General features: G+C 36.3%; 1 protein-coding gene across 12 annotated transcripts in view; it reads left to right on the top strand.

The window, feature by feature from the left end:
• RGS7 (regulator of G protein signaling 7) overlaps positions 1-23,426 on the top strand; it is a 290,868-nt gene that overhangs the window by 138,825 nt on the left and 128,617 nt on the right. For all 12 annotated transcript variants that reach the window (XM_087774359.1, XM_087774358.1, XM_087774352.1 and 9 more), the window contains one exon: positions 5,490-5,586. In XM_087774359.1, coding sequence (XP_087630485.1) covers positions 5,490-5,586 — 97 coding nt within the window. The remainder of the gene's footprint in view (positions 1-5,489; positions 5,587-23,426) is intronic.

The following is a 23,426-nucleotide window of genomic DNA, read 5'->3' on the forward strand; positions in this document are numbered from 1 at the left end:
TTGTGCTCTTTTCTTCTCTGTGATGCAGCTTGACTAGCTGAACGAAGCCCCCTGGTTCACTGAGTTGGGCAGCTCTCAGGTGGCACTGTGATGATTCAATTAAAGAAGGATATTGCAGTAATTGTTGGCATGTGTAGTCCAGGCAAAGAGCAGCTCACATGGGAAGACAGAGAGTCTGAAGCTCCTAAAGTGTAACTCTAATGGGGTAGTTTAGCCATTCATGTAAATACACAGATTTTTTGCCTCCATGAACCACAGCAAAATACTTTACATTTTCTGCATCCTGCAATTGCAGGCTTTTTAGCTGATGGAGGTCTCAACAGAAAATTTGTAATATAATTGGCAGTGTGTGAGACAGAGCGTATGTAGTACAATGGAGTTCCAAGAGAGGAGTACTGTTGAAAGCAAGAGCAGTTACAGGTAATTCATTATCAGTATAATGCTAACAAGATAAGAAAATATCTATCTATTCTGTATAGTTAGCTTGTGTTGGAAAACAGAAAAAATAGCCATTACCTTGTAAGGAACCTTGCAGCTTTCTCCTACCCTGCTGGTTTTGTTCAGCCCATGTTGCGTCATGTATGTCTCTGCATGGGGGGCTGGCTAAGGAAAGCTTTCTGCAACCTGCTGGCCAGCTGCACTGATGACCTCAGGCTCTGTAACCTGTTTAAGTAGGGAGGGGAAAAAAAACGTCTTGGGAAACTTGTTGCGTAGTGTATTGTAACTTGTTGTACTTTGTTAACAAGTTTGAATGAGGTTTGTAGTTCCACTGGGTTATTCCACCCCTGCATTTGGGTAAAATGAAGAAGAAAGATTTTAGCAAAATTACCAAAGCTGTAGTGTGGGTGGACCCCAGTACACTCAACATAAGAGCAATCCCCTGTTCTGAGGTATGATAACTGAGTACAAAATTATGCTTAGTTTCATTCTCGTATTCCTGGGTATACTTTTAATTCCCTGGCACTAAAATTTGTTATACTAACAGAAGTCAAGTTGAGATATCTGTAAATGTATAAGTAGGTCAAGGATTCAAGCTCTTACCGTGTATCTCTTGAACTTTAGTTCGTTCCAGACCATTGCTTTCTTTTTCTTGTCTTGGAATCCTTGTATCTAGTGACCATCTTTATGTGGAGTTGATTTAGGCTTGCTTTTAAGGGAAGAAAAAACTCTTGTCCTGCACTGACAAACTTTTTGAGCTTTTGACTTTTGTTGTCAAATTAATTAGAAGACCCAACTTCTTAAGAAGAAGTGATGCTGAATTATGGTGCAAGGGCATAATTTTTGAAAAATTTGTGGATGATTAACAATGAAATTCATATTTAGATTTAGAAATTTAAGGATCAGGGTCTTCACAAACCTCATGGCAGTGAAATCTAAGGAACCATAAATATTGTGCTCCTAGGAGTTGTATTCACTTCACCTAGCTGTAAGTAGCTAAAGGATACTGGTCCTGGCTTGTTGTCAAGACTTCCCCTATCAATAATGGAGAAAGACAGGTACCTTTGGGTGGTGACTGATGATTAATGATAGAAGAGGTGAATCGTACCCCATATGGCAGAAAACTCTTATGATCGTATCAAAGAAGAAGAGAAGCCTAATAAGTATAATCCTTCAATGGACTTTTAGTAATACAGACGACTGAGAACGAACACCTTCACTTCCCATTTGATAACTTGCAATCTCTCTTCCCCATGGCCAGATACTACTGACTCTGCGGGCTTGTTAGTGTTCTGTGGGTTCTGTCCCTGGGCTAGGACATGCATGTCTCCATGCCTAGCTCCCGGTGCATTTGGAGCAGAGTCAGTGGTCATTATTAGGGAATGGCTCCTGTATCCTGCAGCCTTTCTATTACAGGATATCGCTATCTTCTTTCTTTTTGCTTCATATAAGATGCATTGTCACTGTTGTCATAGAGTTAGTCTTTGAAATAGATTTCACAGAGTCCTTACCTGTCAAAATGAAGACTGCAAATTATCTTCACAAGGAGATGAGTGAAGTTTTAAATATTATTATAAGTTTGGTCTAAGTTGCCTATGCATCAGAAGGTTAGTGAGTTTTTGTCAGGGTTAGAATTGCCTTATTGGTAAACAAATGGCACATTTTTTGAAGTATACATTTATTTAAAAATGCTCCTGAAGAATCCTTGCTGCACTGTGAACTTCATTCTAGCTACACTTTCCATTTTAATTGTGTATAATGATGACTGAAAAGCTGAAAGATGTGCTTGTACAACTTCCTTTTCTCAAGCACATTGAGGTTCATTTGCAGAGTAATCAGGAGGCAGTTGTTGTTTGTGGATTTGTTTTCTTTGAGTTCTTTGAGAAGGCTTAGGGCTGAAAAAGATCCCATTGCATGATCAGAGCCAGTCAGGTTTTTAGCCAGCTAAGCACATAAGAACAGAACTGTGAAAGCCTAATTCTGAGGTGAAGTGAATGAGCTTATATATCATTTTTGAGCATCGGGTCAGGTGACTCAGAAGCAAACAATGATCCATCAGGAAAGAAAATTATTATATCAGGCAGCAGCTTGTGTTTCCCAGATTAGAATTCTTGAGCAAAATCAGATGAACATTTTCCTTCATCATTCTAATTAAACTAGTCTGCCCTTTTCATTGTCTTAGGTCATTGTTGATAAATGACAGAGAAGTGCCTTGAGTGCTGCTTCCCAAATATACTTAAAATGAGAAGTTTTTCAGTGGAAGAGATTATACATTTGCTGAATTTAAAGCAGCTAAAACAGAAATAGGGACTACATATATTGAAATTTAAACTGTGCACCTGCATATGTTGGATTAGATGGTTTTGAATATTTAATTGAAGCTTTTTTTTTTTTATTTTGCCCTTCATTTTCTTGAGTTCTTACGTTTAAGATTTAATATGACCACAAAATACACGTGACCTTTTAGATTTCTGGGCAAAAAGGGACAAGACAAATAAGAATTTTGTAGTCTAACAGATAACATACAGAATCCCAGGTCAACTGTAACTAATTAGGAGCGTGCTGTTGCGTTGTATCTTGTTTCAGAACATTCCCACTCACTTATGCAGTAATCTTTGTACACTGAATTAACCAGGCAGTTCACAACGATGCTGTCTGGAGTGTGAGCTGACTTTTGCACAGAGGGTGTTCGCTCCTGACACGGAACAATAATCTCAGTTAGACGTGCAGGGGAAGGTGTAATTTTGCAGTGCAGACATCCTAGAGCTCACTTTGCTAATCAAAACCAGAGAACTTCCCCAGAGCTACAGTCCCTACCAGAGTTAGGCTTTATACAGTTTAGATTAAATCTTGTCCATGAAGCAAGTTTAGGAAAGCATATGTGAATGTCAGTTAACAATTTATTCCGTATACCCTCAAAACACTGATTACTGACAGCACTAGGAATGCGAGGCATTCAACGTTTGCACTCTTGTGCATTCCTGAGAAAGAGGTAACTGCATATCATTACCTGTAATATTATGTTCAAGGATTGTGTCCTACATTTGTAGTAATCCTTATTATAATGCAAGTATACCTTTATCATGTTGCCTTATGTATGAATTGTCTTCTAAACTTTGTCCCAGTGTAACATACATTATTATTCACTCTGCAGTTCTAGCAATATTCTTATAAGCTTACACTGCATGTATGGGATTTATCATCAAATTTACTTCTGTTCATTTCTATAGAAGACCATGCACCTACAGCTATAATTTATTTTATTGTTTAAAGCAAAGATATTCACTTGAATTTAAGTGATTTCTTCTTCATTTAAGGGCTCGATAAGACAGTTTACCAACTGAATTTAGAAAGGGTTGAAACAAGCCTTCACTTATTATATGGATAATAAATGTAGACGCAGATTCCATTTCATAGACAACAGTTTGTCTGCTTGAGAATTTCTTCACAACATTATTTAATAGCCTTTTCTATTTGAATAATTAAATTCCATGTCAGATGAAAGTCATTATAATGAACATTGGTTCTTTTCTTCTGTTACATTTGGACATTCCTTAATTCTGAGCCATAGCCTCTGTCTTCCACATCTTGCTAACAGTATCTACTTCTTGTGTGTACTTTCTGTTTTGGACTATGCCACTGGATTTGTGTTCCTTGGGTTGTTAATATATGATCCATAAGTACATGGAGCATGTGAACCTCCAGACACTCTCTGTGTAAACAGGTTTTTCATGAACAGTCAAACTAATTGATTTTATTTTCATTTTTGGTATGGATTTTTGTTTTTTTCCTGTATACAGCACTGGTGACCCCAGCTCCATTCCCCTTTCCTGGCTCTATACAACTCCCCCATTGGGCCAGTTAATGCACAGCTGCAACTAATGCTGATTTGCTGTTTGCTGATTTGGGTCATCTGACTTCAGTGGAAAAAAGGTGTATAACAGAATTCTGTCTGTTAGTCTCTTTTCTCAACACAACCCAGCCACAAACTTTTAATGAATTCTTTGGGAGCCTGTTGGGGGGACAGAGGTGAGATAGAATTTTTTTTGAAGATTTGACTAATAAATTAATATGAAATGCTCCATCACACAGTTTTTCATATGGAGTATGTTGGTGTTTTAAGGAAAAAGGAAGGATAGTTGTAATTCATTTTACCACAATATCATTGAATATTTTCAGAAGTTAGATATTCAAAGAAAGAAAGAAAGATGGAAGTTTTCTAATGTGTAAATTTCAGTTATGAAATGTGCAAGAATAAAAACTGATATTGTCAGCCAATGACTCTACCTAAATATTCTTTGTGTTTTCCAGTAAAAGAGCTTGCTGTTCATAGTCCACGTGAAAGGGAGCCTTTGGGTTGGGCATAATTTATAAGATGTACAGTCCAAATTAGCCTAAAAAATTGAGTTGGAAAAAATGGGCTAATGTAAAAATAAAAAAAAAAATACAGCAAAGTTATTTTAAACATTTTTATAGCCACTCCATTACCTACAAAATATCTTACATTTCTCGCTCTGCTGTCTCCAGGGATGCAAAATTGCATGATGTTGTATTTTTTTCCTCTTCTCAAAAGAAAAGAAGGAATTTTTGCTTTGAACTTAAAAGCTCTATTTTTGTTTTGAATAGCCTTTTTGAGAACTGTATCAGTCCCCTAGAAGGCTCTGAGTCTATTTTGCCTTTATATGTGGTACAATTCCAGTAGTATAATCAAAACACGAAGTTCTATATCCAGCAATGGCTTTTAACTACTTCTTTTAACTTCTGTTAACTCCTTTTAACTAAATCTCTTTGTTCTGCATTGGTATTTCTTTCTCAAGAGATTTTGATCACATACTTTTTTTTACTGTTGTCCACAAATAAATTATTTGCAGTTTTTTAACCTGTTCAATAAAAATATAGAATATAAATTATAAGTTAAAAAAGAAATAGCAATAGTGGACCTTTCATTCTGAGAGACTGATCTAGGATTTCTTGGAGAATTTATTTTAGGAAATAATTCTGGATTTCTTTCTTTTTGTTTCTTTCTTTTATTTTTTTTTCTCTGTGTTCAGATGGAAGACGTCATAGCCCGCATGCAAGATGAGAAAAATGGGATTCCTATTCGTACAGTCAAAAGTTTTCTTTCCAAGATCCCCAGTGTTTTTTCTGGTAAGAGTCAAAGTGAATTTCATACTGTTTAAAGTTTCCACTCTACCGTATGTAAGGGGATGCTGAAATGGAAAACACTTTTAACTGAGTGCTATGGAGAATTCAGTCATCTGGTCTGGAGGAGACATTGACTATCCTTTGAATACTTTAATTATAGAAATTTTTGATGTGTCTCTTACATTGGAGTGGACTTACACAGACATGTTTTTGTCATGTAAATGAAATGAAAGGAATGCTTAATTTACTACAAAAAGTCAATTATATGAAGCTGGCAATATTTTTATTGCAGAGTTTCTGCATTTCAGATCTGTTTTTTAGCCTGTTTTCATGGCAAGTATGAGTTTAGTGTATAGGCCAGTACATGAAGATAAGAACTGCCATAGCAGCAGCACAAAAGGAAAATCATCACTGCACTCTGCAACTGATACTGAATTGTGGCTGTAGACGTTTATTACATTTATGATTTGCTTTTGTGGCTGGCTGGCTGTGTGCAAGAAGCTAAGACTGAGATGTCTGTGGTGATTTGCAAGACAGCTGTAAACTTTATAGCTAATCCAAGTCAGTATTGCCATATGCACAAAAATCTGTCCATTTATTAATTAACTAGTATAATATATTTATTCATTTATTGACATACTTTTATATCAATTTATGCATTTGTATATGTGGATATGTATCTTTCTGTGCTACCAATGAGTATGGAGTTCCTTTGAAATAGATACCATTGTTGAACCTACTTTTTCCATACTCTGGTAACAGTTGCAATTTTTGTAATGCAAAAGGTAATCCTTACACAGAAAGTATTTATAGAAGTTTGTACTGTCCAGAACAGCAAGAAGAATTCTATATGTTAATTTTCAACCTTTGGAATGTTTTAGCTAGTGAATAATTCTGGCACAAAGAAAGAGTCTTAAGAGTGAACAAAATGTCTTCATGATTTTAGAAACTACTTGCGCAAAAACTAGCCTCTGAAGAATGGACTTTTATTTCCCATAAGTTAGTAAAGCATGGCATCTTATTAAATGATCCATATTGTTATTCTCTGCCTTACCTTGTGTGCTATGGATTTCAAATTAGACAGACTATGATTATTTGTATAGCAGGAGACATTATTTACCAAAATGTTTTTTTTTTTTACTGGAATAGACATCATACTTTTTAAGGTTGTGTTAGAATATATGTACAGTAGTACATAGCAAGCAGTCACTGATACAACTACTTTTGTATTGAGACATTAACTTTATCAACTGCAGGGGGAAAGAAAACGTATAGGAGAGTTCATTTTTTTCCCCTTTGCAGTTTTTCTCCCTCAAATACCAGGGCAGTAATTTTTGCTAGACATGACTAAAAAACCCCACCAGAACAATAAAACTGTCATTTTAATTCAATTACTCTACTTTCCTGTCAGTTCTCTATCCTGGATGGAATCTGAATTCTTCAAACCTTCCTGTTGAGAGTAACAGGTTTCCTTTAATGTGCTAGGAGTTTGTGTGTATGTAGCAAATGAATCTCAGGTTGAATTCAAAACTATTGATTGTTGAGAAATATGGGAGTATTGTTATCTAAAGATCATGAGGATAATCATGAAAATATATATAATAACAGCTTATACTTCTGTTATTACCCACAAAAGCATCCGTATGAAAATGATCAAATCAAGAGCAGATGCTCTCCAGTTAAAAAATACATGTAATATCTATATGCTCTCATATATATCTCTGTACGTCTATGCATAAAAGCATGTATTATACCCAGGCATCTGTCCAGGATTATGTCCATAAAAATTGGAACTTTGCAATTGTTTGTTTGCGGGGAGAAGCCAAATGGGTACGTCTACCGCAGTTAAGTCATGTTCTTGCAAGCACTTAGAAAAGACCTGTAAGAGTCCTTTAAACAACTTCTAAAAATTAAGGATGTCCATAAATTGTCTGTAGGAATAGGGTCTTATGGGCTAGCATTTTAATTATGTTGTTATAAAAGCAAGAGAGCTATTTTTATTTTTGTTTACTTTTATTTCATAGTATTGCTTCTAAAAACAGCAAGTAAAAAAATAGTTGAAAGAACAGTCACTTTTTAATGCAGAATTACTGATCATATCTATTTAAGGATGACTACATTAGCAAAATCAGCCTGGGGAATGGTATCTGAATTTAACCTTTTAATAGAATGTTGTGATTATAATAAATAGAATGATGTGATTATATTATCTCATTTACTGAGTCATTCCTTAAATGTTTTTACAAGTAAAATATCCGCAGAGAAACATTTAAAATACAGATAATTCTCTACAGGCTGTACACATTGTTGTGCTTCAGAAAAACACAAAGAAAATAATGCTAAGTTAAAGATTATTTCACCTTGTGAAATTTTTAAAAAATTATTAATTATATTGCTTTATATATCATAGATTCATAGAGAGCAAATAAGTTGCTTGATGTTGATATTTCTACATTCGTTTTTGTGACCAAGCTTCTTGAATTCAAACACACCAATTTTGTTTGATTTCTTTCTTGAAATCTTTCAAAAGTAAATCATTTAGTTGTCTCTACCTGATTAAAATATGCTTAAAATGAGTTTGCAAGCTATTTGATGAAAAAGAATACAAACCCGTAGATGTGTGCTAACTACTATTCATATTTGTATTCACATTTAGGAGTGTATCAGATTGACTTTATGCAGCAAATTTATATATGGTGTAAATTCACTAGAGATGGTGAATTGCAGACTAATTTGGATAACAGCATTCCAGTCACCTGCAAAAAGGAGGTGAAATGGATTGTGAAAAAAAAACAAACAAACAAACAAAAAACAACAGTCCTTGGCTGAGCTCCAATATATCATATATGTCAAGATAAAAATTCCTGAAAACAAGGGGGTGAAAACAAAGCCGTTAACACCTGTTCTGGTTCTATATCTCATTCCTTAGTGCCAAGAGATTTTTCCTAGCTGCTTAGCATTAGTGATGCTAATGATACTCATTTGAGTTCCTTCAGTAAAGAACTCTATATGAAATTATACCTCTTTTTATGCAAATAACTATGGTGAACAACTTAGTATATTACAAAGTCTTTAACAGAAATGATGGGGCTTATTATACATAGAAATAAACAATTATTGGAGAGGGAAAAATGCTTCCTTGTCTAATTCCAAATGGGATTCAGCATAAAAGAATCAGTGGAAGTACAGCATTGGGAGGTGACTACTCTGGCTTGTGCTGCCTGCAGACCTGCAACCTCTTGTGCTCAGCAGTGAACATCTGTGGCGTATTTTAGTATGTCGTGACAAGCAAGAATAAATATCAAACACCCCAGAATTATTCTATACTGTAGCTTGTTGGTTCTGATGAGCTAATGGTTTAATTGCACTCAAAGCTTATCTTACACCAAGATCTGCATCATTCACTGTTGCAGAACAGATATTTACAGTCTCCATCCCCAGCTTTTTTTTTTTTTTTATTTGAGTCAAATAACTACTACGCATGGCTTTTTCAGCATAATTCTATACTGACTCATCCTGACACTAGCTCACTGCCTTCTGGGGCCGTTGTAGCAGTATACTCTATGCCTGTTATGATTTCAGCCAAAAATATTTTTTGTAAAAGACCCTAGCCTTTACAGTGTCTCACTGAATTACCTCATCCAGCTAGTGCTTGTGAGGGTAAGTACAATTAGGTCTTTGAACAGAGAGAACATACAGTGTGGTGTAGCAGATGGTCTTTGTAGTGATGGTTCACCTCAAGCTGAGTCACCCTCTATCTTACTTGCAAGTAGGCTCAGACTGAATGCAACAAATAGATGAATTTGCATGGATAGCTTTACAGAAAACAGACTAATATACCTATGTACCCTGGTACACTAATGGCTGAAACCAGATTTGCTAGATTATAGTTTAGATCCTACACTGGTCACTGTTAATGGAAATTCTGCTGGAAATTTTAGTATTGCTTTAGTCTTGACTGCTTAAGCGTATAAGCAACGCTATGGTGTAAACCATTATTGCTCAAGTAATAGCTTCCTGTCTTTCAGAATGGAATAATCTATTTTTATTATGAACAATATAGTCTGCTTATGCCTTTTCACGTTATAATCTTGCATGTGAAAATCACACCAGAGGTTGTGTTTTAAAAGTTGCATTGTTCTAAAAGTGTATCCTCTAGCAGAGCCTGAACTGTCCCTGAACTGAACTGATTATATGGCAGGTGACTGGAAGTTTCTTGAAGGAGGGATTGAGTCAGTTTTCTCAGTACCTTTAAGTGTAGTTACACATCTGGGCATCTAAAGCTGGGCTTGAAGATGACACTGAAGTAGTTTCCTATGTGGTTCTTGGGAAATTTGACTGTTTAATGTCAACATTTTAGTTATCCCTGTCTGTGGATCTAAGTCACTTTCCGTGTTTAGTGCTGATGACCACAGTCATGGGCACTCAGTTTTCAGAAGGCACATGTTTAAAACAGTGGTTGATGGCTAACTAGACTGCAGTAATGCAGGACCCCCTGTATGCCTGCAGCGTAGTCATAATAATGTTATTCATCAGCTATATATTGTGGCTTTGATTTGAAACTGTAAAGGCTCCTAGGAAAAAAATAGGCAGAAGAGTTTTCTCTTTCTATGTGATTATGCATTTTGATGAACAAAGAAGGGCTTGCTGTTGTCTCCATGGTTTTAAAATGTTTTGGAGGAGTGAAGAAGATAGTTTATATAGACATCTTGCCAGTCAATAATAATAATTGCATGAAGGTTGTCATGTGCATTCTTTACTAACACTGATTAGAGCATTAGGAATAAAAAGAAGGCAATTTGCCTGGAACATGGTTCACCATTAGGCCTGGAAATGGATAAAAAAACTTGCTTGAAATGATGAATGTAGGGAGTCTGACATATGAATCATAGGGATTAGAAGGAGCTCTAAAATATCATTTTTATTTTTACTAAGGAGACACAGCAAGTAAATGCCAAAGTTTTGCTGTTCACTTTCAAGTAGAAAGAAGCATTTAGAGTTTACAGATAAAGCACTGGAATAGTTGAGGGTTTGCTTTGAGGGTCTTTGCGGGGTGGGCGAGTGGGTTGGTCAGTATTAGTACTGAATGCTTCGTAAGCTAATTGTAACGTGGATATTTCATTAAGACAGATGTAGTGATATAGTAGTGTCCTATGGTCATTACAGAATATCAGTGTGATGCTTTATAGGACTTTAAAGTGTGTAATACTTGGTGATGAATAAAATCTGTGAAGAATGTGCCAATTGAGTGGTGTGTAAGCGTGAATGAGGGACACTGTTTAGCATTTTTATTGAAGAAGTGGGGAGAACTATGAGAAATGTAAGTTCAATTAAAGAATGCATGCAGAGACAGAACAAAAAGGAAAAGCACGTTCATACTAGTTGTTACTGCCTGTTTCTGATGCATGGCTCAATAATTTTGGAAAGTAGTCACAGCCTGAACCAACAAAAATAAGCAAAGGAGATCAGTAGAAAGGTAGTTTTTAACATCATCTGAGTTAAAGAGAAAGTGAAAAGATTAATTTACCTTTCCCAGGAAAACATAATCCATGTGAAGTCTTTAGTTTTTTCTCATTCCTAGATGTGAAGCTGATATTGTGCCTTTTCCATATAGAGATTGCATTTTCACATTTTTTTGAAAGATTATTGCTATCATATGCTGGTTTTACTCAGCATTTTTCCTGATCTCAGAAAATGCTTATTTTTATTATTATTACCTGGGAAATTGTTAAGATAATGAGATGCTGCGCTTTGATTAGCAAATGTATTCATGTAATCATTAATTACCAGTCTTTATTTAAGCACTAGTAGTAGTATGCTTGGTAAAAATAGAGAATTTTTGTGTTTAAACATAAAAAAATCCTGCTGAAAAGCAGACCGGCAGACTCGGTAGCCTGGTCAGATGTAGTGAGAGACCCCAGAGGAAAGCAGTGTCATAGCAGTATGTAGCTCATCTCACCCACAAATCACAGGTGGGTGAGCCCAAGGAGTGAGTCACAGGAGCTACCTGCAACAACAGTATTGCTTGTTATATAGAGGCAGGCAGCAAAAAATAAAGAGTGATACAGTGGGAATTGGATGACTCAGGGGACTAATAACAAGAAAGAGAGCGTTTCATCTGTCATTAGTTTTGATCTTTCCCAGCTGAGTAATGAGTTGTTAGCATCTGATGACTTTTCGGTGCTGCATGTGAAATGAGTTGATAGGTTTATCCACTTGAGCACTGGAGATTACCTACCTGAAATACAAGATAAAAGAGAAAGCTCTACTACTTGGATTGATGGAAAAAAACACAAAAGCATAACAACTCAATCATCTGGTACCTTTGAAGCAAAGTAATGTTGCATTATAGGGAAATACAAGGATTTTGGAATTTCCATTTTTTTATACCTTTACCAGAATAAATTAGCCATGTGGGAGACGCTAGGATTCCCATCTTCCAAGCCCCTAATTGTATGGACCTTTTTTTTCCCCCTTCAGTGTCTCCAGTGCTGGGTTGATGACAGGTTCCTACTTTCTTGTTCTCTACATTCCTTCATCCCCCTTTTCTTGCATTCTCCTACAGGTATTATTTAATAGTAGAATCATTGCTGGTTTCTTTATGCCAAATCTTGTTATTTGCAAACAGAGCCTTCAGTGTTAAAAGTGCAAACTCTCTGCCTTGATAAGCTTCCAGTCTTAGTAAAATGCTTTGATGAAAAGATCTCTGTCAGTACATGAAGGACAGAAGCTGGCTCATTCACTCTCCTGTGCTGGTGCAGCAGGGCAAATATGAGCAGGGACTTCACATCTTTCCAGTTTCACTTTTCAAAGCAGAACTTTTGAGAATAAAAAGTTAATAATCCTCTATCCCCAAATGAATAGTTGGTTTGAAGTTAAAACACCAATCTCTCTTGTGTGTTGTTTCCATTCATCATTTTGTCAGTGACTGATTTGCCTGCAAATGTTCATGGTCTTTTGGGAGCGGATATTTTTAAGGAGAAGGTTGGTTCTCTTATTTATTGATATCATGTTCATGATTTTTAGAGTCATGAGTAGAAGAGATTGATTAAGTGGCACCATAGGATTGGACATACAGTCATTGCAAAGTAGTGAGATAATTAACTGGTTAATGAGTGGTGCTTGGTATGCTTTACCATTTCAGTAAACCAAGGGGGTTATTTGAGTGCTGTCTGCATACCGTCACCTCCTGTTTGTTTGTTTGTTTTTTTGCCTTGTCTGTCTTGGCTGCATCACTGGGATTGTAACTATGGCCAGAAAAGGGTGCTCTTAAATTGCTTAAAACTTGACAGAACTTTGTATCTTATGGAAAATCAGCTTAGTGACAGTGTTGCAGTTGTGAAGCTCAGAATGACTGTGTGACAAGCTGTGGTGGGCTGGAATCAAATAAGAGCTGAATGCTCTTATTCACTTGAAACGAAAAGTGAATGAAAGAAATGAAGAACTGTTTCCAATAACTTTAATGCTCCAAGATGATTATGCTCTCCATTTTAATTTTAAGGCATGTGCTAATATCAGACCTTTAATAAATCACTGTCAGAATTAAAAGCTTTTCAAAATGTGAAAGTATTTTCATTGGTTATTTTAAACAAAATAATGAATTCTTATTTAAAATTCATTGCTTTCTCCTAACCAAACAACAACAAAAAATTGTATTCATATGTTTACCTGTCAATTCAGTGGTGATTGCCATTGGGAGCATTAGTAAAAAGAAGAAAATACAGTGAGGAAAGTCTGAGGCAATTTTGCAAATTTGTTCTAGGAAACTGAAATATACTGAAAACCCGTTGAATAGTCTTTTACAGTAATCTGTGTGCAAAACAATCACTTCCCTTAAAATCAGCAGATAGGGAAAGCTTATTTTCACAGACATTTGCAAAAGAAGTAGGTCTAGAAGTCATGCATTGATGGGCAAAAATTCTTAATAATTGTTCCCTTGTTGTGAGATGGGAGATTGCTGGAAAAAATGATCTTATTTGTTGTTTGTCCACATCAAGTGCACAGTTTGAATTAGATGATCCCCTGTTTCCCAAATGCTGTGTAAGGCCTTACAGCTCAGCATGTTTCCAGAGAAACAGCCCTGGGGCTTGTTGGTCATAGATACAAATTTGTTCCTAACTTCTCCTACTATGTTGTTTTGTCATGAAAATACTTCCCTCCCTTTTCTACACCTTCTTCTTACTAGCCTCCTGATGTGTAAGATTTTGCCAGTGTTTTTCGCGGAATGGGGTTGCACCTTTGAAGTGTTAGTACTTTTAAGAGGAGTATGGGAAAACCTACGGCCTTCACTATGGCCAAAAATTTACCTAGTTTGCCACCCTTGATGCCCAGTCTCTGGTCACTGGACGTGTAACATATGGAAAATGTGGGGTGAATAGGGAGCCCTGAATCAGCCTCACATCAATCTGAAATTAGCAGGAATTCTGCAATCTATCACAGCTTCGGTTTAGGTAGTTTGCCATTTTTTTCTGACATAACAACAGTTAATAATTGTGTTTTGTTATCCTGTTTTTATATCAGCAACAATGAGTAGTACTTACAGAAAACAGAGAAAATAACCCCCTCCAGCACACATACACAAACATACAATAGCGTGCATATTTATGCCATATATATTTGCCCACGGAGGCAGTGCATAATATACCAGCTTAAAAAAAAAAAAAACAAAAAACACCACACTTTTAAGCTGATATAAGCAGCCTTTGTAGTAGTGATTAATAACATTGGTTCACTGAAGTCTGTTATGTGCATAAACAAAGCCTTGTAGGAAGACAAGACTAGAATATGTCTAAGGAAGAGCAACTGTACAGAAATATATTCAGGGGTTCTATGAAAATGGTTTTCCTTCTTGGCTATCTCTTGGAAATCTCTTAGAAAGGAGTACTGTTGATGTTGCATAGCAAAGATTAGAACTAGTGAAATAAAGATCAGTGAGAATCTTCGAGGCACCTGTATTTTAAGTAATCGTTTTAATTAGGAAGCAGAGGAAAGTATACTACTTGACTCCATCAGCTTATGAGGTACATCTATGACAACAAAGCTGTTTTTTTAAATCACATAGGAATTTTTTCACAGAGCAAGTTGAAGTACACAGAAGAGAAGAAAGAGGTGCTACTGTGTTTGCTGTCACTAATTTCTGAGACAGGAGGGAAATTTGCTGTTCACCTTAAGAATGAGGAGAAGAAGTGTATAGCTGAAGATAAATGAAGTCCCAGCATGAAGTCCTTGTTGAGTGTTAGTAGTGGTCTTACCACAATGTGAAATCTGTTTCATGATACGCTTGATAAATAGTCTCTGAAAACTGTCCCAGAAATACAAAGAACATCCACTTAAAGACAAAAGGAAAACAAACCCAATCTGGTTCCTCTAAGGTCAGAACCCTTGAGTCCGAAAAGTATCCATTGTCTTGCCAAAAATCAAAACTTTGCAATAGTACCTAGGATTTGTAAGTGTGATTTTGGATGAACGTAATGTAATCCTAAAGCTGAGAATATATGTTAGTAGGTTTGGGTCTTGAATATGGTAAATTAGAATGGAACAGAATACACAGAGAATATCTGTGTACAAGGCTGTAGTTAGGCAAGTACTGTAATTGGTTTATAAATAGAGACAATAGATATTAATACAACTGCATTGTGGAGTATGCGTTGAAAAATATCCAACTTTTGAATTTATGTGGCATTGTACACTGTTGTCTGCTGGCATGTTTTTGGTTGACTGGTGATTATTTATTATATGCGTATAGGAAGCAATGTAGGCATATAATAAGTATTACTGGTACAGATACAAATAATATATTATTTAGAGGTATCCTGCTAGGTGTAATACAGTGTAAACATATAAATTTGCTTTTCTTTTTACGATGACACAAATGTATCAGTGATAGTAGTCCTCTATTCCTCTTAAATAACATTTAACATTGACTCATTTTGTGCCTTTTCAAGGAATGTAATTTCTTTCTGCTTCAGTTTTACCATTTTAGTACATGAAATTGTATCTTATTGTCCTTAAATCTACCATTTTAAAGTGATTTGAAACATTTAAATGAACTGCATGCAAAGAGAAAGTGATGCTGTATTTGCAGATTTCAATCTGCCATTTTTACAGCCAGATAAATATAGTTGGCCAGTAGTTAAAATAATCAAGCTAATTAAAATCATTCCCTGGAGAATATGCCCCTTAGGCAAGCAATCAAGTTAGCAGGGTTTGCAAGATGACTTGTGATTTAGCTCCCAATTCTGTTGGTTCCAGCTATAAGGAAAAAGACTTCTGATGCAGTTGCATCAGAAGTCTGCAGACTTGTCTTTGCAAAAGGACAGCAAGGAATAAATTCTAATAATTGTAATTGTGTGTATTTCTGTTGCTGCTGAAGTTGTCCACAGACTAGTTTTGCATGGTGCTATTATCAAACAGTATATGTATACTTCATAATAACAAATGTCACTATAACATCAGGATGTTCCATGTTAGTGGGATGTTGTTTGATGACCCCCACCTCATTGTGAGTAAGCTGCACTCAGTCTAGTTTTGTTTTACTAGGAGCTAGCATGCGTCTGGATTGTCTGGAACTTTTTTCCTGAGTAGTTGCCTGGTATGGGCCTATCTGAGTGTTTGTTTCAGCTTGGACATGTTTATTGAAGTGATTGATCATGACACAGACTGAGCAACTCATTATCTGTGTAGTGTATCTGCATGCATGAAATTTCTATTTGTCAAGGATATGCTGGGTATTTGTGATGGTAAGAGAAGCATGGCAAGATCTGAGTTTTCATTTCTTGGTTGTTACTGCATGTTGGGAGCTAGCTATCTGAAAAACAACAAAAAAGTTATTAAGGATTCTTGCTTTTTCTAGAGCTGGCAAGACATCCCATGCCACAAGAATTTGAAATACTAAAAACATTTTCCTCCTGACTTAGGACAAGAAGCTAAATTCTCAGCCTTCCATGAACCAAAACTGTCAGGTTTTAATTAAAAAAAAAAAAAAAAAAAAAAGTAATATTCCAGAGCAGAATGAAAAATGGGAAGTTTCTTTTTGGAAAACATTGAAAATGGGACAGACTTTTAAAAAATTGTAGCTGCAACAAACAGGTATTCGAAAAAGCCCACCTCTTTGACAATGAAAAAGTCCTGAAGAAGTTCTAATATTATTTTCTGCCAGCTGTGTTTCTGACAAAAAGTAAGATACATTAAATTAGAAAGTCACCCACACAGGAAGGTAGTTCCATGCAGCTTACTGTGATTAGCAATCTATCACTATGCAAATAAATGGACCATAGATACTAATTCATTTTCACAAATTATCAAAATAATTTCAAATGGAATAATAGGATCAAGAACAATTTGTTAACAGGAAATAAGACCGCTCAAATGTGTGATGAGTGTTACTTACACCGCCACATGCATTTGGCAGTGGCTGTTGTAGGATGCTCCTGAGCTTCACAATAAAGGTCAGAAATGGAGTTTATTGTTTAAAAATCTGCTTTCTAGTCTTTGCAGTTGGAGAGTGAGCCTTGATGTTACAAAAGAAGCATGTACACCTGCAGGAGTCACTCTGTTTTCCGTGATCCCAGTCCCATAGACTCAGCAGTCCCCAAGGCCAGAGGATGTTGGCAGCTTTGGAGGCTCAAAGCCCAGCGTTCCTGCCGTGCACCTTGCCATTTTGCTTCCCACACAGCATTCGTCTCCCTTTGCTATAGGGATGGAAGATCTCAGTGGGGATGCTCTTGGTTTACTTGTTTTCACTGTTAGGGAAGATCACTGGAGTACATGCTGCTTTCCTGTGCTGCTCCACAGAGCAAAGGTGTAGACCACAGTAGGAAATGTGCAGAGCTGTTGCAGCAGGTGCTGGGAAGTCAGAAGGTGCAGGCTGGTGAGTTTGGTGCCTGAGGAACAGAGCAGAAACCCAAGACTCTTCAGGAAGCCAGGTAGGTGGCACAAAGAAATTACTTACAAGGTCCTCCCTTATTGGCAGGAAGGAGGACATAGACATTGCCAAGACTTGGGTAGTGGAGTCAAAGTATTTGGAAAACATGGAGAATATTAAAAAAAAAAAAAAAAAGAAAAGAGGGAAAGGAAATTAGTATTAACCTCCCCTCCCCATACACACATTTTGTAGGATAATATTTTTTATTACAAGGCCTGGCAGTGCTTGAGTATAGAGGCAGGCAAGTGGGATTGATGGGTATTTGATGAGTGTTTAACTGTTAGAATAATGTAATGTCTATGAAGGGTTTGAGTTGGCTCTGAGAATTTGGTTCCATTTTATCATATAGAAACCACCTCAGCCCTTCCTGAAATATCTACCTTTTGAAGGATTTTGACAAAGTGCTTTGAAAATAAAAAAGCTGTTCTTAAATAGTATGTATTTTTTTACAGACCTACAGAAGAGTCTGTAACCTTTTGTATTACAACAGCTATATATGTAGTTTAGATATTCGAACACTGGAAAGGTATATGCATTTCAGGTATTGAATATACCCATTTGGATCTCAATTCAGCCATCAATACATGCAAATGTTCCTTTTATGCATTAAGTTGTCACAAATTGCATGGGAGTTAGCCATTTAAACCTACTGCACAGCTTTCTAACTTGGGTTCTGAATATGCAACAGGCTTGTGTAAAGTATTGAGAAGGTGGTCAGTGGCTAGGTTGTATTTTTCTTTCTCTTCAGAGCCAAATACCAAATTAGTATGTGCATGTGGGAGTCTCATGGATATCAGCACCCCATGTGCTTGTCTGATGCCAGAATTTTTGCCCTTTAAGCTTTTATAATCAACTGTGAGATAGCTAAAATGTGCAAATACTTTATAGACCTCTGTAGACTCTTTACCTTTTAGTCAAGACTATCTTCTTGTAAGTTTTGAACTTACTTATGGAAGGAAAGGCTTGACAATCTTAAACAAAATAAATATATAGTAAAATGCCCAGTTGTTTCCTGAACTACTTTATTTCTAGAACAGGGAATATTTTATGAATAGAGAAAAGGCACTGGGCCAAACCTGCCCGTTAATGATTTGTTTACATAAATTCCACCTTCTGCTTTTCTTCCCACCCTTTTATCCTCTCCTGATTTTTCTACTTGCTTTCATCAGTAATCATTTCAAGTTGAATTCTCCTTGCTTCCATACTCTTCAGAGAAAAAAACTTTTATCTTTGTTCTCTATTCACTTGTTTTCTGAGTAGTAGCATTTTTGTGTTCCTACTATCTGAATTCTAGATGTGGGTGTTTTTAAACAATTTTATCCAGTCCTTTCATACTTATAAAGGCATCTATTCAATAGAAGAAGTCAGAATTCTTTCTTAATGAAAGGTAGAGGTGGAGTGACTCATCTCTTTTGTTTTTGTTCTTAGGGTCAAACATGGTTTACAGAAATACTTAGGCCTTGCATGTTACCTACATCTTTTCAGACTGTTGATATATCATCTAAAAAATTTCTCATGAGTTCTAAAATGACAAGCCACAAAGACATAGTTACAATAGTCAGCATTTGCAGATGGACCCCCGCTGCTCTGCTTGTGCTATGGGTTGGTTGCTCTGGACTGGAAGTAGATAGAAAATACGGCTGTGTTACAAAGAACATCATGTTGTTCAAGCAGGATTTAGGAGGCTAATCTTGATTTTGTGTCATGCTTACATGGAAGCTTCTGGCAGGTGTGGTGTCCCCAGCCTCTGGAGCATTTAAAGGCCAGTAATTGAGTCTATTGCTCCAGAAAATGTTTGAAAAATTGGTCATAGTAACAATTTACTCTTCTAGGACAGTTGCTGAAAGTAAATAGGAGAATGCAGCTTGTCTCACTTTTTTTCTCTAGGTCTTAAAAATACATTTCTTCATGTTTAAAAAGGAAAACAAACAAACAAACAAAACAAATGGCGTGTCCATCTTTCTCTATGTTTTGGTCATAGCTGTTTTCTCCTTTGGGCAGCCATGCAAAGGGCAGGGAGCACAGCTTCAGCAAGCAGTGGTATGCTGTTGAAGTACTGAGCAGGTACCATTCAGCAGTGGTTGTCCTGAGCTCTGTAAGACCAGCACGAAGGTAATGTATGCATGAGTTGGATGGTCTAATATATTGTTTAATTTTGTGTGATGTAGCTGAGATTTAGGACACTGCTTATAAATTACCTCTGCAATGGGGTAAATGAGTTCTGTAAATTAGTCTCAGCAAAACTCTCCTCCTTTTATTCTGAGAGATGATGTGCCATGTTTAATCCAACCAGTCATCTGATTGGTTTTGGATTTAGTCTGATATAACTACACTTTTTTGGTGATGCTTCAGCCTGTTATTTCTAATCATTAATGATGGAATGTAGAATAGAAGTAGAATTTAAAAAAGCATCTAAAGAACTTTATATAGAGACAGCTATATTAAAATGGAATTGTATATTAGGCAGAAGAAAACATTATAGGGCAGCTGATGAGCTATGAAACACGCTATTGTAGCAGGCTAGATGTATACCCTTTTCAGAGAAATACTAAAACTGAGAATAAAGTGAGCAGCAAATACCTTTTGAAAACGTATTTTAGTAGAGCCAAGATGAATTGATAGAGTAACAAATTTAAGCTAGCATGCTAACTGAAAAGTACCAACTGAGAAAGAGAGGACCACCTACATTTTAGGAAAGGGAAAGCAACTTGTGAGCTCTCAGTTCCAGGGAAGACCTGCCACAGACTACTGAAGAGGAAGTGAGTTGGGAAGATGGAAGGCAGAATTAAAGCTATTTAATTAGAGAATGAAAAGCATTACCAGGCACTACTAATTTAAAGGCTCCAAACTGCTTGAAGATACTTGCTTTTTGATCAAAGGCATTGCATGTTTTTGGAAACGGTATCTGCTTGGATTATTTGGGAACAGTAATTATTCATTTAGGGATCAGAAAATAGGAAAAGCCTTCCTCAAAGAACATAAATTATTTAATGTGGAATGAGCGATGACTTCTTGTGGAAGAAGCAGAATTTTGTAGGGAAAGTGTGTTTTAACTTCTCAGTGATGTGAGTTTTGAAGGGCTTCAATGGTCTAAATTAGGCCATTTAAATTATGGCTATCCAGGACGAGGTGTGTGTCTAGAGATTGTCTTCATTCTCTGTGGTAATCTTACTAGATTGTAAGAATGACATATCTCCTTTAATTGCTTTGGAAAAGAATCCAACACGTGCATACTGTTATCCATTTACACTCATACTTGTGTTTTAAGCTGTAATATTCTAATTAATTTCAGCTGAAAAGAAAAGCCACTGCTTGATAGCTGAAAAATTTAAAAATGGAAATTTCCTTCCAATTTTATTTTTTTAAAGTAGAACAGAAAGCGAAATAAATACCAAAGTGAGAGAGTAAAATAGCAATTTAGTCCTATATATAATACATCTATTTTAAATCAAATCATAATTGTTCTTCTGAGAAGTGGCCCCCAGTTTAAGGGGTTTGTGTAAAATATGCTTGGATCCTTTGTTATAACAGATGAGATAAAATCTATAATTCATTGTTTGTGGAATGTTCTTCTGGCACACCAGTAGAGTCTGGCTATTCAGTCTGCACCATCAAACTTAGACATCAATATTTGCTGAGTCTCTGTGCTCAGTTTATTACTAGTCAAGCCAAGATAGAAACTGTCTATACTATCTGAACTCAAAAATGGACTCCTGATGTACAGGTAGGTGTAGTGAGAGATATAGAAGGCTAGGAATAAGGGGAGTAAATAAAATATAATTTCATGAATGATAATTTACGATCTTCTGTACAAGACACCAGGTACAGACAATGATTTGTTTTAAAAATTGAAATGTCATTTGCGGTTTAGCAAGGGAATCACTGAATTTAAGTGCTGTTTTTTATAATGAGCTACCCAAACAGGGCATTTAATTTCAAAAAAAATAGCAAACAGAAAGAAAAAGGGAGACTCTACAGATCACAAGCAAGAGTTCTTAAGTTTTGCATTAGCTACAACAAACATATATACAGGTAGAATATGTAGCAAAAAGAAAAATGGAATATATTAGTTGTAATATTTGCAGTAGATGTCCTCAGTCAGCTGAAACTCTTCTCAAATCAACAGATCTGTCAAATAAAAAGGAGATTATAGCCCTGTGTCTCAGATCTAATAAAGATTTGGATCAGTATTGGAAACCTTGTTGGAACTATCTTTTCTATTATTTTGGGAAGGGAAAAGTTCTTCTTGCTGACATAATTTAAAAAATAAAATATGCTTTTCATCTGTGATTAGTATTGACTGGGAAAGAAAGAAGCAGAAACAGAGAAATCCTAAATAACAAATTTTGCCTTAAAAATACTTTTTTTTCACTGGGCATTACTATTTCCAATACTCGATTTTTCTCCTGTGAAATGAACACTGCAATTACAGCACTAGTAGAAGGAACAGATTAATTTGTAAGATTTGTATACACAAAAAAACACTTAAATACCTTTTACAGGAAGAAAAACTTTAGTAAAATCCATACAGATTGAACTAGATCTTTCTTTACTCAGAATCTAACTAAATCACTGCACTAAATATATACCTCAGCACTGATATATGAAGTATGTGTCTCAGCAGCTATTAAAAACAAATCTAGTTTTTATGATTATGGGTAAACAGTCTGAAACTATCAATTGACTACAAATGAGACAGCACCCAGCAAGGTCAGAGAAAACCGAGAAAAAAGCCACCCACCCCTCTCATCAGGTCAGGCCCTGTGCTGCTGCTGTGCCAGAGGAGATGGGAGTCCTGCGCCTTCTCCTGCTGCTGCCAGGAGCCGGGGGCCTGCAAGCGGGTGCTTAGTGGAGCTGCCACCTACTGAAGTGCAGAGCTTGGGATCCCCAAACTACTCTCATCCAGTGCTGCACTGTGTGCCCTCATATCAAAGACAGACTCCCTCTGTGGCTGTGTTAGAGGCTCTGTTATTTGTCTCTGGGATCTAACAAAATGTGGGTGCACCCACTAGGATCTGGGGCTTTGCCTTGGGTTTCCAAAGATGTTTTCCCTTTAGCTGCAAGGTTCTTCTCTACAGTTTCCAGTTGAGGGTGTTTATTAACAGTGTCAAGCCTAGCATTGAAGGGCACAAATTGTCCTTTAATGACCGTACGTAACTGCAAAATAAGCCTTTTTTTGCAAACCAGTTTCTGTATAGTACAGCAGACTGAGTGTATTTAGCACTTTGAAAAATGGAAAGGATGTGGTAGGAATTAAAGTACAAGGAAAGAGTGATCAGTATTATATATATGCTATATTTTTCTCATGACCTTTGTATCTGACGGATACTTAGGGTAATATATGGTTATAGCACAACAAAAAGAGAGAAAGCCTGAAGTAAAGCTCTTTTCATTGCTCAAGTGTTCAGTTTATATTCCCCCTCACCTGCTTAAGTAACACCACAAAAAGAAAAACCGGGCAAACCAGTACAATGACAATAACTTTTGCACAAAGTCGAATGAAAATTTTATGGATTAGGACAGTATTTGACATCAGCATGCTTAAAAACGAGTACAAAAAATGAGGGTTAGTGGGTGCAAACTAGGCAGTTCTATTTCATCAACACAGGCTCTGTTTTAAATCAAAATAAGTCAAACATTACTACTCAAAATGCTACCTTAAGAAAACAAACCCAGAAATGTACATTTTAAAGAGAGTGATACAATTATGCAGTAAGACATAAGAAAACGTGTTAGTGTGAGATAATATATAGCTCAAGGGCATTGTTACCTAGGAAGCGTGCTATCTTGCAATACCAAAACCTTTGGAGAGTCTTATTGTGGTTAATAAAATGGCAACCTGCATAGAGAAAAGAATAAAGAATTAGCTACACAAGGCAGCTACAAGCAGTCCTTAGCTGAAGCATTTAAGACAGTACCT

Source organism: Nipponia nippon, unplaced genomic scaffold (genome assembly GCF_047370975.1).
Source record: "Nipponia nippon isolate SJK-2023a ecotype South Korea unplaced genomic scaffold, ASM4737097v1 scaffold_4, whole genome shotgun sequence".
Lineage (NCBI taxonomy): Eukaryota > Metazoa > Chordata > Aves > Pelecaniformes > Threskiornithidae > Nipponia > Nipponia nippon.